The following is a 20,254-nucleotide window of genomic DNA, read 5'->3' on the forward strand; positions in this document are numbered from 1 at the left end:
TATAAACAGCCACCCATGGATGCCAACCTCCCATTACAGCAAGGTTCTGCTTTATACTATTGGGGTTACTCACATAGGAAACTGCATCCTTACCCAATTTTACCATGAGTGACATTACACAGATTGGTGGGTAGTTGTAGAATTTACAGGGGTATGTAAATTTTGGTTACTTATTTTTCTGGTTTCTCCCCTTCCTTGTTGATTTGAATACATTCTGGATATATTACCTATGCCAATAAATAATTGTCACTGCCTAATTCATGTAAGATTGCATATTGTTGTGTTCATTTTTATTTTGAAAATGTTCTCTCTCAAGTTATGAAGAGATTGTATAATGGATTTCGCCACACATTTTTTTCCTTAATGTTTCTAAAGCCTTTGGGTAAACTATCATTACTATCCATTTTCACTGGGTTTTGGCATAATTTTAAAATATTTTTTAAAATAACTGGGAGCAAACTGATAATGTATGGCCTCAGCGTGACTGAATAGATAGCAAATGGGATGGGGCCAAAATACCAAAATCCGTGCAAAATGGAATTGAAGAAAATCAAATTCAACTTTATAAGAGAACAATGAGGTGGCAAAAAGCATGAAAAACAGTAACATTCAAGTTTTCTACACTGTTTGTTCAAAAGAGCTGGTGACTGTGAAGATTTCAAGGATGTGTGGCTGCAAAAAATCCTTTATCCAAGCACAGCCATTGTCATGTTTCTTTGATTCTTGAATAATTCCAAGCAGCCGAAGATTCTTCATCAAGAAAAAAATTGGAGCCCTACTCAGAAACCTACAAAACTAATGGCAAGATCTGCTAATTTTTGCTGAGAAGGAATAGAGAAGGCTGGAAAAAGAAAATGTAGGTAGTTTTTTTTTTAGGCCTAGTAGAATAAGCAAGTAAGATTTTCAAATATCAGGTAAGGGGAAAGCATTCATCAGACTCCCTGTATGCTTTCTCTGAAGAAACCGATTGCATCTTCACTGTGAACAAGCAAAGAAGGAGCATGCATTTATTTTGAATTGGAAGAGGTTCTTGCTGCGATCAAAGTGCTCCAGATAGCTAGCAGATTACCCCTTTTGTAAAAGATGGATCAAAAACTTCACCAAACATTACAAATCCAGCTAATTTGCAATATAAAAAGGCAAGGATGGCAAGCTGGATGATAATTTTATCTGGGCCTAGAGAATTTGATTACTATGTTTGATTAATAGTAATGTTGATAATAGTTTCACTTGAAAGAAAAACATTTATTTTTGGAGTTTATGTACAAGGTATACTGGTATCTGAAATACAAATCTGGTAGATTATGAGCATGCCTCTTGAAAGGATATATCTCAACGTGTATTGTGCACACCTTCCATACCACCACCTGATTTGATGATCCCATGGCATTGAAAAGCATGTATGTCATACTTGTTAGCTGGTAGCTAAATTTAGTTTAGGAATCAATCATGTATGACTAGATTGGGTTCTTTGATCCTGAAGGAGCAGAATGAGCACTACTTCTCAATTAAAAAAAAAAAAGATATTGGGCTACATAAAGGATGAAAAGACTCAGGAAATTACAGCAGAAAGTTTAAGTTTCCAAACCTCCCTTTTTTGCCTAAAAGAAAGGGAACAAGTAAAGTCTTTAATAATTGGTGAAAAGGGAGCAGAATGCTGTCTTTAATTATTAGTCAAATGATGTTCCATTTATCCCTTGCTTTGAGCAAAAACGTGCCCTTGCTGCTGTGCATCTTAACAAAAAGCCAACGCTGAAAGTATATGAGAATTTTAAATCAGTCCTGGGTATATTAAATTTCATAATCTGCTATTTTAGATCTGGGCCTTTGTGGAACTGATGTGAATAGAATACCAGTGTGATTCTAGGCCACATAGTGGTTAATCATAAAAGATAAGTGAAATCAAATGAAATGGCTATATGCACATCCTCCTATTATGACAAATTTTATGGAATTCATGGAGGGTACCTTTGAATAATTCTAGAAAGGTTCAGGAGTGCCACTTTTGGCCTGTGGTGACATAATCATCATTATTATAAGAGCTGTGGTGGTGCAGTGGTTAGAATGCAGTACTGCAGGCTACTTCTGCTGACTGCTGGCTGACAGCAGTTTGGCAGTTCGATTCTCACCGGCTCAAGGTTGGCTCTGAGTGCCTTCCATCTTTCCGAGGTCAGTAAAATGAGGAGCCAGATTGTTGGGGGCAATATGCTGACTCTGTAAACTGCTTAGATTGGGCTGTAAAGCACTGTGAAGCAGTAAATAAGTTAATGTGCTATTGCTATTATTATTCTATTCCTTTTTTGTGTGATACTTTGTTTGATCTGATCTGTATCAATGGAGTTCAGCAGATGCAGAGCTGTCATGGTTTATCTCAATAGCTTTACCTTTCCCTCTTCTATAAGACAAAGATTTTAAACAGCTGATGTTCAAAGGCAGTGCGTTAAATTTAATTTCTAAGATATATGATCAAGATTATTTCCATTTAAGAGATTATTTTCAAACTAACTGCATTGCTGCATTGCTTAGAACATGTGTTCATATACTTTACTATGCAACTCATTCAGTCAAGAGTTCTAAGATCTGCATTTGTTTTTGTTTGTAGCAAGTGCCCCAGCCTCCCCTCGGGAAATGATCAGTTTAAAAGAAAGAAAAACAGATTATGAGTCAACTGGAACAAATGCTACTTACCATGGGAATAAAGGAGAGCATACTTCTAGAAAAGACACCATGACAGGTGAGCCAGGAATTGTATGTGATATATAAACATTGTGGAAGAAAACCTTCTGGGCTGGAATTGATTCTGATGGTAATACAGACATACTTAGTAAGCATGTTTTAAGCTTTACTTTGTAAACTACATTAAAGTCTTCAACTCAAATATTGCTAATCATTTTGAGCTAACACCTTGACTGAATTCAGTTTGTATATTTATTGAATGTCAGATTTAAACTTTTATTTCAAAACTCCAAGCCTTCAATCTCTGCATCATAATGTTTACTATAGGAATCTGGCATCTTAATAGTATTTCCCCTATAAAAGGAAAAGTGATTTATCTGATTTCATTTCCTCTTTCTCCTCCTCCTCCTTCCTTTAAAGCAACTATTTCTCCACTTTAGCAGCTTTTAAGATATGTGAACTTCAACTCACAGAATTTTTTCCCCAGCATGCTTTAAACCAGTGGTGAAATGTAAAATTTGTTACTACCAGTTCTGTGGGCATGGCTTGGTAGGGGGGGTAATATGACTGGGTGGGCGTGGCCAACTTTTTTTTTTTTTTTTTTACTTTTAAAAACATTTTTTCTACAACCTCTTCAGCTGAAGAGGTTGTAGAAAAAATGCTTTTAAAAGGCTCTGACGATCTAGGCTGATGATCATGCGGCTCAACTGGCATGTGGGGGGCAGGGATTTCTGCTACCGGTTCTCCGAACCACCCACAGCCATCGCTATCGGACCAGGCGATCTGGTCCAAACAGGGAGCATTTCACTCCTGCTTTAAACTGAATGATGTAAAACACTATTTTAAACTGAAGGATGTATGTATGAACCACTTATTGTGGCTTAATAACAATATTGGAGAGTACACACAATCATCTTTAGCTATTGTTGTGCTTTGGCAGTGATTATAATACTGTAATTCATCCCATATGGAGTAAATCACCGCTTGTGACAGCCCAAATTCCTTTTTTTTTTTGTTTTACAGCTCTGCATTATGTAGGGAATATAATTTTCTCTAACAAATGCTAATTAGCTTCTTTCCACAAAATTTTTGGCTTAATTTTACAGTTATATTTATTGCTATTTAAAATTGTAATGTTTATGCTGTTTTCTGAAAAGGGGTATAAAAGAGTTCTTTGAGGTAGTTCTTTCATTTCAAAATAGAAGTCTTTAACATGGTAGGGCAGAAGAGCATACTGAATGCCATCCAATCTCAGATAAAGTAACCAATACATTTGGAAAGATGGCATGAATATCATCTATTTAGAAACATTTTGTTACAAAAATAGCATAAAGCTACATTTAATTTCAGCTGCATGTAAGCATTCTATTACTATCCAGATATTTCAGTCTACAAATTCCATAATCCACTGTCATTGGCTGTGGTTGATGGGAGTTGGACATTTGAGGAGCCAAGAGCGGAACACATCAAGTTGGGAAAAGCTGGTTTAATGCCATACCTTGATTGGTGATTATAACCTCACTCAAGTGTTTAAATTCATTATACAGTATGAGCTTCTTTGCCTTTCCCGATGTTATATCTTTGACATCATCTAGAAGAACTCTCATACTATTATGTATATCAATGCAAATGTCTCTATTGTTCAAACAGGTGGATTTTGCATATGCACATCATTTTTTCTCCTTATGTTACCATGAAGACAGAGAAAAAGCTCACCATTGCCCTGGTGGGAAGAGAGCCCTTTTCTTTAATGATTCAAAGGATCTTAAGGGGAAAAAAGGACATCTGCATTGTTCTATGTCCATTCATTTCTCTAAAATTCCACCATTTATCAGTTTTAGGTTTGTCTGGCTATTATGCTAATAATAAAAAATGCTAACTTAGTAACTAATGTTACTAGTTTTTAGGATATTTTTAGTCATGGGTAGTCAGCTAAATCAGTGGCTCCCAATCTGTTCAGCGCCAAGGACCAGTTCTCTAAAGGGTGTTTTTTCCACAGACGAGGGAGGCATGGTTTCATGCTCTGCCTGGATCCCACGTGTGTGGATGGGGATTTGCTCGCTTGTGCAGCCTGATTCCTGGTGGGCAGCGGACTGGTGTCAGTCCACGGACCCGGAGTTGGGGACTCCTGAGCTAAATGATATCCCATCACCAATGATATCCCAGTTGTGAAGTTCTGTACCAACTTATCACCTCTTCCTCACCACAGGGACAATTTTATCTTTATTACACATCCTCTATTAGCCTCTTTTTTTCAGCAGAATAAAGTTACACTGATGGCTTTCTGGAATGAAAATGAGAGCATGGTCACCATATACAGAGCAAAGGGAGTTTAGTTTTCCACTCATCTGTCTCTACAGGGAATATTTTAAGGAGATTAAAGCAATTCACTTAGGGAAAAGCGTAACATTTATCAATTTTATTGACAAGCCATAGACCAGCATGGCACAGAACTAAATTTAATCTGAAACTAATAATTTCTCAATGTTTTAAAGTTATTATAATAGGAATAACAGGACATTTCCTAATAATAAGAACATCTGTAGGTGGTACCATCTAAACCAGGGATTTTCAAACTCCACTGGCATACAAAACCTGTTAATTAAAAAAAATTAATTAATCAGAGGCAAAGCCATAATGAGCAGAAACATCCTTCTGGAAAAACCGAGGTTCCAAGATAAGCTGACAAACCTTGCCTTTTCTACATACCTTTAAAAATGTTGTATATACTCTTGATTATCTTTGAATATAAAGAGGTGGGGGTTTTTGGTCCTTATTTTCTCACAGAACCCCCTCAAATTCTTGGAACACAGTTGAAATACCTTACCTAAATATGTATGTTGAGGGAGTAAAAGGACAAGCTGGAGGAAAACTATTTTAAAACATTACATTATTGAGTGTTAACTGTAGTAAAATCAAATGGATTCACTGCTGTAGATTATGATATTTGACAGCTGTTCTTTTCAGCAATTTTGTTTGATAATAGGAGACCAGTCTCTCAAGAGCTATCATTCTAAGCTTCTTGTTAAACAGCAATGCTGTTCCATCATACCATGACACCATGTTCTATAGCATAGTCCAAATGTCATCCAGTGGAGCCAAAAGATTAAATGAACTCTACAAGAACAATCATTCTGATCATCTGAAGCCCATGAATCCTTCATTAGATAATTGATTCATCAAGAACTTTTGAAGAACGGCAAAACAGCAACAGATAAGGTACTGTTTAGAATTGGATTTTATGTTTAAGAGCCCATTTTAGCTTCTTCCCTAGTGTAATTTGTTGTGTTGTGCATATTTTTGATGTTATGGGGGTAGATTTAAGGCCTTATTGAAGCAAATCTACAGTAGGATCTGCTGCTTTTATAACATTACTCACTATCCCTCAATGCCATGTCTGAGTTGTGTGGGGCATGTATATGATTGACTACTCCTTACATAGCTACTGTATAAGTACAACCTTGCTTGTTTGAATCTAATTGAGCAGTATAAAAGGCCAGACTGATATATGCTACAGTGGGAGCATGTTTATTAACCTGTTCCATGCAAAGTTAGCTAGTCTATCATTTTATTTTCTCACTTTCTAACCAGTGACTTTTTACAGGATTTTGTTATTCCAGTTCTTGTGATGTTTCTCTCTTTCCCCTTGCTCCCTCTATCTTGCATTTTAGCTAGCTATAGTACTAATGCATATGCAAAGATAGGAGTCTCATTTTTGCCCTGCCAGATAGTCAAGTGTCTTATGAGACTTAGACTTTCAAGCCAAAACAAATGTCATCTATAATAGCTTGTGTTGTCTGGTTACAAACAGATTACAAATTTTATTTTGCTTTTACAGGCTACCAGAGCAGAGCTTGTGACACATGGTTACCACATCAAATCTGAAGAGTAGACGAAGACTAAATGAACAATTATTCTGTTTGATTATGTATGAACTGAATTACCACCTTTAAAAAGAGGAAAGCTCTGACATGAAAGAAAACCAGAATCAACCAAACATTAAACAGTTCAATAAAGCATGATATGAAATCTCAACATTGTGAGCCTTTCTTTTTAAACTCTGACAGATGATTTGTAGTCAGATTTTTTTAGACTGAATTGAAGTTGCAGAATCAGAGATAGTATGCAACTGTAAAAGTCTTGATCACAGCTGCACTGTACTCAGCATAGGAGACTATTAGGAATATGGAGCCACTCCTACCTTTGAACCAGCTTTGGTGAGACAATGGAGGGAAATAGTAGAGCTGTGGCAAGAACTTCCAGGTCCATCCATTCTTGTCCAGTCTGATGGTTGCAGTTCTCTGAGTTAAGTCCCTTGAATCTGAAATTGCAGTCCAATTGTAAAAATACCTGATGTGGTCAGTGAGTGATGTGGGTTGCACAATCTCTCCAGATCATGCAACTCACAGGCTTCTGATTCAACCTCTTGTAATCTTTTTATAAGACCTTCCCAATAAAAGAATACAGGAGATGTGTCGAGACATATTTTAATTATGATCAGTTTACTGGTAACACTTGCATTTTCAGGAGCATTTTGAAATCCACTAATATTCAGGCCTCCTGAATTTCTTTTTATTCATTGAGAAGAACATAAAACATAACTTAAACATAAACATAAAAAAAATATGTTTTCATAATTCTGGATACACCTACTATATGTGGAGGTTCAGGTTGTTAATACTTAAAGATATTAAGGATGCTTGTTCTGCTTGTTATCTGTTTAATGCTGATAGTTTTAGAATCTTAGCACTGGAAAAGGAGAGCTAATTTTTATGTTATTAGCTAAATATATATTCATTCTTTGAGGACTGATTTTTTTTTCCCTCCAAGAAGCAGGTAAATTTTTAATTTAATTTTGTATTTTAAAATGATGACTGATTAAATAAATATTTTAATTAAAATAGTTATTTACTATTGAATTTTTATATTTGCCCAACATACATTTACAATGATCCCATCACATATTCTTAGCTGATTTCCAGGTATAAAGTCTATGTGAGTAAACAGTTTCTCATATACATGCTGTCTCATGATTTGTTATACATAAATATATTTCTGTAATACATATATATATGCCTACAGTTTGCATCTTGATAGACATTTGTCGCTGGTGAACAATAAAATCTGGGGAACATAAAGGAGTACAGTTGATTGCTGGCAGCCCACATGTTAGATTCTTAATAGTAACTGAACACTCACATAATAGAGTGCTATATTTGGCTTGTAGGCTTCAGAAACAACCCATACAAGTTATAAAATAGATTACCTCACAGAAAACTGGAGATTATTCTCTCATCATTTGGAAAGGAAGTCATTCAATTTTCGTTCTAATAACCATTGGTTGAATACTAAGAAAATAGATTCCCTGATGAAACCCGCTAGAATAACTAGCTTTCAAAAGTAATATGTAGCCAGACATTCTAAGACCACAAGATTACTATGTATATAAAATATATACATTTAGGGTAATTATGTAATGTTCCATTTATATCAACTATAACATCTGGCACCACTCATTTATAAAAACTATCATCAGATATATTGTGTATGTCTATAGTTCTATTATATCTCCCCTTTCTGTGGTTTCCCCCCACTAAATAGCAAAGAAAGTCAGATTTTTTGGCTGAGCATCGGAGTATATACTACCTTAAATTAACAAAGCACATTTTCCCAGAAAAGTTCAAGAGGAATCAAATCTCTCTTGAACTATTCTTAGTGATCCAGGAGTTTGTATACTGCATTGGCTTCTGAAAAAGTAATTTTTTGTGACAGTGCAATCTTTTAGATACAGCTTTAAACCGAACATTCATACATTTATTTATGGCTCTGTAAGCACAGAATGATTTAGCAAAGCATTCCTACACACAACTGCTCTCTTTCTGGTGTGCTGTCATCCCTTAATCTCTTGTTTGCCAATACATCTTGGACAGACAGTCAATTGTTCATTGATGTGAGATTGATTTCACAGCTACTTCTCACTGTTAAAATGTTTTCAGGAAATCTGTATGTAGTAAGTATTTATGACTGACTTCGGTGCAGCATAAAGATTTCTAGTTTCCTAATACTGTATATGGAAGGGATGAAGTACAAACATGTCAGTCACATGTTCTTTCTTTCTTTCTTTTTTTTAATTAAAAAGTTTTGTAGAAAATACAAACATTTTCACCCCCCCACCCTTCCTTCCCCCTCACCCCCCCCTAGACTTCCCAGAACAAGCACAGGGTATAGCATTCACAAATCAAAAGCCAGAATATGCTAACAAATTGTTACATTTCATATTCTCCCTAGATCCTTAACTCCTTATAATTCAAAAAACAAACATAAACTACTTAAAGTTACTTCATTCATATGCTATATGAATCTTCTTATTCGGATACTTCTTCTGTATGTAATCGATCCATCTTCTCCATTCCAATATATATCTTTCATTTGAATGGTCTTTAAGTTATGATGAAATTTTCGCCATTTCTGCCAAATGCACAACTTTTAATGTCCATTCCTCAATGGTGGGTGGATCTTCCTTCTTCCAGTACTGTGCCACCAGTAACCTGGCAGCCGTTATTAAGTTCAAAACCAATTTAGTCTCTATTACAGTACAATCCATGACTATTCCCAACAAAAAGAACTGTGGTGTAAATTTAATTTTTTTCTTTAAAATGTTTTGAATAATCCATATTTTTATCCAAAAAGCCTTAATTTTTTTACATGTCCACCATATATGAAAATATGTAGCATCTTTCCACTCACATCGCCAACACTTAGGTTGTAAATTTGGATACATACAGGCTAATTTTTTGGGGTCTAAATGTCATCTATAAAACATTTTATAAAAATTCTCCCTTAGATTTTGTGCTTGTGTAAATCTTACATTTCTGACCCATATCTTTTCCCATGTTTCCATCGTTATTGGTTCACCTACGTTTTGTGCCCATTTTATCATACAGTCCTTGACTAACTCTAGTTTCTGAATCTATTTCCACTAGTGCATTATACAACCTTTTTATATGCATTTGACCTTTATCTCTTGTTTGCTTTATCAAATTCTCATCCTGCTGCAAAATACCAATTTTTTGATCTTCTTTCCATCTGGCCTGCAGCTGTCCATACTGAAACCATGTTCTAATAATTCCTTCTTCTCTTAATTGCTCCATTGGTTTTAATTGTAATCTGACTCCTTCCTTATAAAGAAGTTCCTTATATGTAATCTTATCTTGCTTTTGCTCTAAGTTTATATTCTCTATCGCGTTCTGGGTACTGTCCATATTGGTAACTTATCACTTAGTTTATATTTATACTTTTTCCAGACCCGCAATAGAGAATTTCTTAATATATGACTTTTAAAAGCCTTATCTACTTTCTTGTCATAGACTAAATAAGCATGCCAGCCGTAGACCAAACCATATCCTTCAATATTCAATATCTTTTCCTCCGTTAAATTTATCCAGTCTGTAATTGCTGAGAGGGCAGCGGCTTCATAGTACAATCTTAAATTGGGCATTTTAAGACCACCTCTTTCTCGGATATCTTGCATTATCTTTTGTTTAACTCGAGGTTTCTTCCCTGCCCACACAAACTTGTTTATGCCCTTCTGCCATTCCTTCAAATTTTCATCTTTTTTAAGTATAGGTATCATTTGAAAAAGAAATAAAAATTTTGGTAAAATATTCATTTTTACAGCGGCTATCCTTCCCAGCAAAGACAATTGTAGTTTTTTTCCAATTTTCCATCTCCTTTTGTATTTTGTGCCATAGTGGTTCATAATTGTGCTGATATAATTTCATATTTGCAGTCATAATATAAACCCCTAAGTATTTAACCTTCTTAACTACTTCAAATCCTGTTAACCTTTCTATCTCTTCTTTCTGGCTTCTGACCATATTTTTAGCTATTATTTTCGTTTTGGCTGCATTTATTTTAAAACCAGATACTTGTCCATATAAGCAGGTTATATCCATCAAGGCTGTAATCGATTGTACCGGTTGGGTTAAGGTAACAACCAGGTCATCCGCAAATGCTCGTAACTTATACTCATGCTGTCTAATTTTAATTCCCTTTATTGTGTCCATCTCACGTATTTTACTTAGTAAAACTTCCAGCGTCAACACAAACAATAACGGAGACAAGGGACAACCTTGCCTTGTTCCTTTTTCTATATTAAAAGGATCTGTTAAGCCACCATTAACTATTATTTGCGCTGTTTGTTTTTGATATATTGCCTTAATAGATTGTACAAATTGTTCTCCAAATTGCATCCTTTCTATTAATTTTAATAAAAATTGCCAATTCAGTTGTCAAAGGCTTTTTCAGCATCCAAAAACACTTGCACTGCGGGGACCTGGTTGTTCCTTCCCAGATACTCTAATAAGTTAACAATTTGCCTTACATTACTCTTCATTTGTCTATCATTTATAAAACCAGTTTGATCATGGTGAATCATTTGCTGCATAACTGTCATTAATCTATTTGCTAAAATTTCTGTGTTCAGTAATGAAATCGGCCTATAATTTTTAGGATCTGTATCGTCATGCCCTTCTTTTGGGATCAACGAGATAAATGCTGTCTTCCAAGTTGGAGGCACCTCTCCTCCCTGTTGTATATTGTTAAATAATTCTTTCAATGGAAGAATTTCCTCCTGTAAAGTTCCACCATTTCCTCCTGTAAAGTTTTATAATAAATAGCTGTCAGACCGTCCATTTCAGGGGCTTTACCCACTTTCAACTGCTTAATTGCTAACACAATTTCCTCGGAAGTTATCATTTGGTTTAAGCTATCCCTCTGCTCATTTGAGATTGTATAAATATTCTCTTTCTGCAAATATCTATCTATATCTATATCTTTAATTTTATCACCAGTATACAGCCTCGAATAAAACTCTAAGAAAGATTTTTTAATCAATTGTTGCTCATAAACCTCCTTACCTTTATATCTTATTTTCTCTATTGTCCTTGATTTTTACTTTTTCCTTAACAGGTATGCTAACCACCTGCCTGGTTTATTGGCATTATAAAAAGTATTATGTTTTGCATATCGTAAATTAGTTGCCACTTGATCTGCTATCAACATGTTAAATTGACCTTTCAATAAATTGATTGCCTCTTTAATTTTCTTATCTGTTGGATTGACTATTAAAGCCTGTTCCTGTTTACTAATCTCATCTTCTAATTCTTTTCTTTTTGCCCCGTTTCTTTCTATGCTTATTATTGAAATATATCAAAATTCCTCGCATATATGCTTTACTTGCATCCCATACCATTTCCATAGATGTACCTTTTTGTATATTCATAACAAAAAATTCTTTCATAAATTTTTTACACTCTTTGACATTTTCTTCATACCTAAACAAGTTATCATTTAACCTCCAGGACCTCCTAGACCCTTTCCCATGCTCCAATTCCAACCAAACTGGACTATGGTCTGTCAATATTCTTGAGCAAATCTTCATGTTCTTCACCCTAGATAAAAGATCATTAGTAATTAGTATAAAATCAATCCTTGAAAAGGATTGATGTCTGTCTGAGAAAAAAGTAAAATCTTTTTCTTCCGGATTTCTTTCACGCCAAATATCCCTCAGCTCCCAATCATCCATCATCTCCCAAAACGCTTTGGGCAGTTTTGCTCTTGTTAAAACATTTTGTTTAGGTCCCTTCTTATCTTTTTTAATATCCAAGACCCCATTCCAATCCCCCAACAGGATACAAGTTTTATATGCCCATTGTGTCAACTTCGAGTGTAGTAAATTGTAGAAATTTTCTTGTTGATTCGGGGCATAGATTCCAATTACAAGTATTTTTTCTCCTTTAATTAAAAGTTCTATCGCTAAGAATCTTCCTTGGTCATCTGCTTCAATTAATTTAGCAACTAAGTCTCTTTTCAGATATATAACTATACCATTTTTCTTTTCTGGTGCTGCTGCTACATAGTGTGTACCAAGTCTTGCATTTATCAGGTATTTTTGATCTTGTACTCTTATATGAGTCTCTTGTAGACAAATCACATCATTTTTAAATTGTTTGAGATAATGAAATATTTTTCTTCTTTTCTGTGGAGAATTCAAACCATTAACATTCCACGTCAAAAATCTAGTTCCCATCTCTGGGCCCTTGAAGCAACTGGAGCAGATTCTGGTGGTCTTGTCTCAATTGACCTTTAGGTCTTGCTCCTCCCACTGCTTCTATTTTGGTAGATTCTTGAATTGTTCCTTGAGTTGCCATCTGGAATTGTTGCTGTCTTGATACTTCTTTAAGCCTAGCTGTCACTGATCTGGTCTATCTTTGATCCTTGGGTTGCTCTAAATCAATTAACTCCAACTCTTGAATAGCCATCTGAATTTGTAATGGTTCTTCTCCTTGGCCTATCAAAACTCCCCCCTGAACTACTGTCAGGAGCTCTTCTTTTTCACCTTCCATCACATCCTTCTTTCTTTTGCCTTCTGGTGATTTGGGTGATTTGGGTGTGCCAGCCTTTAATACATTAATATAAAAATCTCTTGCTTTCCATATTGTATTAAGCCAATACCTCTCTCCTGAGTAAGTCACTATTAATCCAGCTGGCACCTCCCATCTATACTGTATCTGGCGTTTTTTCAGTTCATCCACCAGAAAAGCATACTCCCTTCTGGCCCTCAAGATCTTAGGGGGGATTTCTTTCATTGTCATCACTTCCTGGCCTTCAACCCGAAGTTTGTTTTGAAAAGTGGCCTGTAGAATTTCATTACGTACTCTCCTTGTAGTAAAATATATCACAATGTCTCTTGGTAAATGTTTCTGTCTAGCAACCCAAGAATTAACGCGATACAGCTTGTCAATCTGCCAGCCCAGATCATTTTTTGACTCCCCCACCAATGGTAACAATACCTCAGACATCATTTCTCTCAAGTTCTCTTGTTTGTTCTCCTTCACCCCTCTAAATCTTAAAGCAAATTCCATATCTCTGTATTGTATCATAGCTACATCATCTTCAGCCCTCTGAATTCTATTCTGAGCTTCTGCTAATTTATTATCCAAAATTACCGTAGATTGTTTAACTTCTTCAACTTTATCATCCACCATTTCAATATTGCCTGCCAAACATTTAAATGTCTTTATAATATCATCCCTAATTTGCTGATTCTGAGTTGCAATCTCATCTGACACAACCTGTATTTTTTCATTGATTTCCTTAATTTTTTCATTAATCATAATAGTAAGTTTCTCTTGTGTAACTTGGGAGGGCTTGTTGTAACATCTCCAACGTTAAAGTCTGTGGATCTGCTGGAGGGGCAGAAGCTTGCAATCTAGGAATGTGAGCTGGGGAGCTGCCAGCACTTCCCGTTCCTTTAATAGGAACAGTCTTTACAGATTTTGAGGCCATTTTCAGTTTAAATTAATTGTTATATTTTATTCAGAAGCCAAAAAGAAAAGATCATCAAAGTCTAAGAATTTTCCCAATCGTAAATTAACGTTTAAAATCCTCCTTCTCTCAGCACAGCAATTCTTTCCAGGCAAGAGGCTGCCAGGGAAATGAAACTTTCTGTAACTTTCCCTTTCTCCGCCCCTCCCTTTCAGGTTTCAATCGCCATTTTGATGCAAATTGCTAACTTGTTACTTCCGAAGGAAGCAATAAGCTTTGGAGTTAAGTGTAAATACTTGCAGTCTGACTTCTCCTGGCTTGTTCTGCCTGCAGCAATTAAAGATGTTAAAAATCCCTCATCTGTTGTCAGCAGAAATGGTTGCGGCTTCTAGCCCGCTAATTAGCGGAGTCTTCCCAGGTCCAGAGCAGATTGGCAGGCTTCTAGGGAGCCCTTGCTCTTCGCACCCCAGGATTTCTCCTAAGGCACTTGGGGGGCTCTACCTCCGCCTGCCGGCTCTTCTCCCTCCCCTTTACCCAGGGAGAGGGTTTTCAAGCCCCAGACAGCTGTTTTTCGGTTGTTCTGGGGCTTTTACGAGACCGGGGATCAGACGCCCAAGGAGGGACATCAGCGAAGTCCTGCAGAGCCACCCGGAAGCCTCACATGTTCTTTCTTATAGATGATTCATGTGGGAATCAGTAAATCATTGCTAATAAAGGCTTATTGAATTTGCCCTACCACTGCTACTAGTTCACACACGTATTTGCCATTTTGTCTAGTAATATAATCCCTATTTCTCCCAATTCTAGGTCAGAACTCTGGAATCTCTACTTTGTATAGAAATTCTTACGGTGCACCTGCTGAAGATATCAAACACAACCAAGTAAGTGGTAAATCAACTTATTCCCTTTTGAACTAAAAAAAAAATCAATTAATATAGCTGCAATAATTTTAAAGACTCATAGTTGAAAAACTATTCAACGTTTCACAGATACGAACTTCTGCCAGTCTATCCTGGTAAATGTTATATTTATCAGTAAATTATGGAAATGCAACTTATATTCAACTATTTACCAAGCAGCTTTATTATTCAGATGTATCAGTACATGGCAGAAACATGCTTACAAACATAATAATGAAAATATGTCTTTATTTGCAAATAAAAGAGAGTGAAAGCTGGGCATTTTCAAAAAGTAGTTTTGAAATCATATGAAGTAGTCTCCTGGCAATATAATTAAACATCTCTAATATATGTTTTTTACATTTTCTGTGGCATATATGTATATAAAAGAAAAATGAGGCTAGGGGAGCTCCATTACTCAGAAAGTTGCTGATGGGATTCTGTTGAAAAGAATGTGAGTAAGTGAAAGATAGAAATCAGTATTAGAAATATATTTTTATGAAAATGGTAAACAGTAATGACATATTTGTGAAAACAGCTTTCAGTGACAGATTGTTTTGTGGTAGTTTAAAGACTCAGTTTACTAGCTTTCAATGAGTAAATTCCTTCACAATTAAAAAAAATGGCTATAATTATGTAAATGAAGACACATAGTGGATTATGTATTTAATCTCCTACTTTTCTAAGTCAGTCTTGATTCTAGGTAGCTGCTAAAACCTGTCCCTGCAGTTTTCTTGGGAACATTTTCAGAAGTGGCTTGCCACTGCCTGTTTCTAGGGCTAACAGAAAGACATCCAGATGGCTTCATGCCTAGATCAAGACTAGAACTCATGGTCTCCTGGTTTCTAGCTCAAGAGCCTTTAACCACTATACCAAACTAGCTCTCACCTCCTACTTAAAAGACAGTCATGTTACCTTGTCCAGGGTATGACCTTTGGGATGAGTATTCCATGTGACTGTGGACTAAACATTTCTGTAAGTAGCTTTCTGGTCTGAAACCATTATTGCTAGCATGCAGCCAGGATATTTTTTTTAATGTTTCAAAAACCTCAGTTTCCACTTTCTTAAATTTCAAATTCCATATGATTGTAATTTTTTTAATTAGAAAAAAATAGATTTTTCTTCTAAAAGAATAATTATTTCCTAAAATCACAAATTATAAAACAAGCAAGCAAACTGATAAGCAGGAAACAAGAAACAGGAACAAAAATGAATGGGTTAAGTTACCATATTTGCATTTTTATACGATACCTTATGAACTTCTCTTATTATCAGCTTTAGAGTTATGTGACATACGAGGATGAAATAAGTAGTAGCAATAATATAGATCAGGGCCTACAAAGGGATGTGAGGTTGGGAAGTGTACAGATGGTCTAAAGTGAGGAGACTTATCCTGAAAGAGTCTAGATGTCTCTTTAAATATGAATTTAAAGATTTAAATAATTTAAATAAATATGTCTCTAAATATATGAATTTACCAATGGACAAGCATTCCTAATATTGTTCACATTCTGCAATCTGAGATCCTCCACCCACAAATCATATGTGTAAAAGTTCAATGTGTAGTCTATTTTACCCCTTTTCTGATGCAAATCTCTGTTAAAAGTGGTTGCAAATGCAAATATAGAGCAATCTTTGGAGAAAGATCAAGCAAAACAGTGACATTCATCCAGGAAGACTAAGATGTTTTCCGTAGCAGCTGAAATGTCGGTAATGTTCATTGTCTGTCTAATAAGTCCCACTGAAGTGGAACCTTGTTCTGCACTATAAGTGACATGGCAGTTTGTTTCCCATCATTATAGTCTTCCCTAATAAGCCAAGACTTCTTATTCTGTTGACAGGTTTCAACACAGCCGGTCCCACAGGAGCCCACAAGAAAGGAATACGAACCATATCAGCCATTTCAAAATTCATCAAGAAACTATGATGAGTCCTTCTTTGAAGACCAAGTGCATCATCGCCCACCTGCCAGCGAGTACAATATGCACCTGGGACTCAAGTCCACTGGCAACTACGTTGATTTCTATTCTGCTGCTCGGCCCTATAGTGAACTCAATTATGAAACAAGCCACTATCCAGCCTCTCCAGATTCCTGGGTTTGAGATTTGGGCAAGAAAAAAAGAAGAGGGCCAGGAACTGTGCATGTGCATGCATATCACAAGACATTCTTTTCCTGCAAATTTAGTTTGTTAAAGCCTGTTCCGTAGGAAGGCCCTAATATTCAGTCTGGAACAATTAAGGTATCTTTAGATGGCTAAAAGAATGGGAAACTAAGCGTGGGAGTGTTATTAGAAAGAGTGGGATGTGTATCTATTTCTGTATCTATAGAATCCTATCTCTTAAATATAGATATAGAAATATACTGGGGGGAGGGCAGCTTTGCAGTTGACCTTGTAATGTAGAGTTTAAAACAAATAGTACTGTACACTGAATGTGGCTGAAGGAAGTTAGGGAAGTTACAACCACTGAAGTGAGTCCAGAGTTAAGCACAAGAAAATGAACAGTTTACAAACCTTATGGGGGACAGCTTCTCACCCTTTGTTTCCTCTCTTCATCCATTGTGAATTTAGGCTTCAAGTTGCATTTGGGATTTCCTCTGTACAGCAAGATGTTTCTTGCCTTTTGTTAATGCATTGTTGTAAAGTATTTGATGTACATTACAGATTTAAAAACCAGAGAGAAAGAGAGAGCAAAGTGCATTGTGTATATTACATCAATGCCACAGTGTTTCTTCATCTATGGTTCTAAATATTGCTTCAATTACACAACTTTGAAATATGTATGAATTTCCAAGGGTAAGGGTGGGTTTTTTTCTTTTTTCTTTTTCTTTTCCTTTTTTCTTTTCCCCAGTATGTTTTAACAGGAGAAAACAAAAACTGATATTTAGCAGTATTGTTCGTTCTGATATGTGAATTTGTTTGTGGCAACTAAAAAAAAAAAGGCATTCAGCAGTTTCTGACAATTAACATTCATCATTCCACACTCCTTGTCAACAAAGTGCTTTTTCACTGCCTAAAATTTTAGATGTAGATATTTGAAATAGATTTTTTTCATTTATACCAGTTTTCTTTATGATGATACAGTGTTAAAAGAAAATAAATTACAATTGATCTGTCATCCATATTTGCTAAGAATGTCTATTTCCAAGATCCTTAATCAAAATATACATTCTTGCTCATGTATGTACGTGTGTGTCTGTCCTCAAAATATGTGCATACTATTTTGTGTGTACTTTTGTGCAGCATAAACTTGTGTTCCATCATGGTGTTGCCAGACATAATAGAATTATGTTTTGTGTATAAGAATCTGGTGGCCTTCAGATGAAATTCATTTTTCACGCTCATACACAAGAAGAAACAGGTGTAGAGGCTTGTGTAGCAATACATTTGGGTGTTGTTTTTGTTGTGTTTCTGCTTTGGGTGGAAGACAGTATTGTAGACCTTTCTAATATTTCAAGCCAAAATGTTCAATGGGAGAGGTTGTTGTTTCCCCAATCTGATAGGGAAGAGATCTATGTTCTGCTGACACTTCTAGTAAGGTAAGGAAAGCAAAGTATAGGAAAGGAAAGGATAGTGGGAAGAAAGGCAGGAGAAGCTATGTAACTTTCATTATTACAGCAGCCCCCTAAATGGAAAATGGCATCTGGGGCATTGCTTGAGATGCTCTGCTGGCTCCAAAATAAACCAGTCCAGCAGAAGAGTACACAAATTTCATTGAAAGCTCAAAACATGGTGGGTTCTAATTTATATCCTAATCTACTCATTCCCAAATAGTATAGAAAATACCAAACACTCTATCAGTTTCCAACACATATCTAAACAAATTTAACAGATGGGAGAAGCCTGGTCTACATGTGAGAAAGATTGGTAAGTATAAGCAATCCCCTGTAGCACTTCAGAGGGTTTTGTAGTCATTCTCTTCCAACCTGTAGTGGTACAACACATCACCTTCATGTGTGAAGGCCATCTGACAACGGCAATAACTTAGATGCAGTATTGCCCATGAGAAAGAACAATAATCTCTGGTTAGCCAAATCATTTGAGGCAGACCAGAAATTGGTAGGAGAATCAGATGTTCGGCTATCCAACTGTTGTTCAGTTAGAGTAGAATTCAATTAACACATACTGCAAAATTAATATGAATTATTTTAATATATCTGGTAATTGATGATCAGTTGAGAAGACCTGCAGGACAAAACTCTTGAGGATGTCATTTATCTAGGCTTCAGGCTAAATTTTGTTTTAAGAAACAAAGGCATTTTTAAATCTATGGTCATAGTTTCAGCTTTTGCAATTTTTTACCTTCAAGTGACTAAATATTTCTGAGTTGTTAACTCAGAGCAGATACAACAGAAACAAAGGCATATCAATAAACAGGATTTACTGGTCTTTTTAAAAAAAGTAACAAGTTACTGAGAATTTGAGTCTTAGCATATAGTACATCCCTACATTTGGTAGTATTTTGTGTAACAGTCATGCAGATATTTGTTTTAAATGAAGGGGTGGTTGGAGCCCAGACACTGTATTTTTGCTCGTTTAAAATCTTGCAAGAACTGGGTAGCAAATATTACACTCACAGCAAGTGATATGAGCTCCCTAAATCCACAGCACCCTCCATTTCTGCTAAGCAACTTCTCACCCTGAAGTCCTCTAGAACTTCAGAAATTATCGCAAATGTAGCACAAGCAACTGTGTTAGTTGAACCCTTGACTATTGATCCTTTTCCAGTCTATTGTGTCTGTCCCATTACTAATATACTGTATAATCAAAAGTCACCAATGTGACAGGAATGGTTTTGGAAACTTGACTGATTTTTTTCCCTCCTGTGAGAATATTGTCCCACAAACAATTTGAAAGATGAAATGTTTTTCTGAATACTTGTTTGGGCTAGGGACGAGTAACCAAGACTCTGCCCTCAATTTGCAAAGGGTCAGAACTAGACCAAAATAGTTCATCCATCACCTCTCATGAATAAGTGCAGGTCATTGTAGAAACCACCTGTGGTATCCTGGGATTTTGTCCAATTGTTGATGCTCAAAAATCTTTGCAGTGAAATCTGTGAACAGTTGAGAAGGTAGTATTTTATTTATGTATTTCTCTGTCTTCTCCAGTCTTATTGCTAGAACAACAGGTGTGTGAGGTAGATTGGGATAAGAGAGAAAATAACTGGTCATAGGTCATCCCAGTGAGTTGCCATCATTAAGAATGGATAAGATGTTAGAAGCAGATCCAAGCTCAATCCTCACAGTCTTAATCCCACAATGTAGCTACTCCACTACATTGTGTCTCTATTTGAAAGGATATAATAATTGAAGGAGAAGGCTTGATAAGGCTTTTCCCTATAACTAAAGG

The 20,254-nt window shown here is 35.9% G+C and overlaps 1 protein-coding gene across 1 annotated transcript in view; it reads left to right on the forward strand.

Annotated features, from left to right (window-relative positions):
- The window catches only part of CTNND2 (catenin delta 2), a 412,341-nt gene extending 394,725 nt beyond the window's left edge, over positions 1 to 17,616 (forward strand). Inside the window, exons 19-21 of the mRNA XM_070942595.1 lie at positions 2,603 to 2,734; positions 14,812 to 14,885; positions 16,745 to 17,616. Coding sequence (XP_070798696.1) covers positions 2,603 to 2,734; positions 14,812 to 14,885; positions 16,745 to 17,005 — 467 coding nt within the window. The 3' untranslated portion in view covers positions 17,006 to 17,616. The remainder of the gene's footprint in view (positions 1 to 2,602; positions 2,735 to 14,811; positions 14,886 to 16,744) is intronic.
- Positions 17,617 to 20,254: the final 2,638 nt, after the last annotated feature.

The sequence above is a fragment of the Pituophis catenifer genome, unplaced genomic scaffold, assembly GCF_029215685.1.
Source record: "Pituophis catenifer annectens isolate HBS135680 unplaced genomic scaffold, rPitCat1.0.hap2 SCAF_3, whole genome shotgun sequence".
Classification (NCBI taxonomy): domain Eukaryota; kingdom Metazoa; phylum Chordata; class Lepidosauria; order Squamata; family Colubridae; genus Pituophis; species Pituophis catenifer.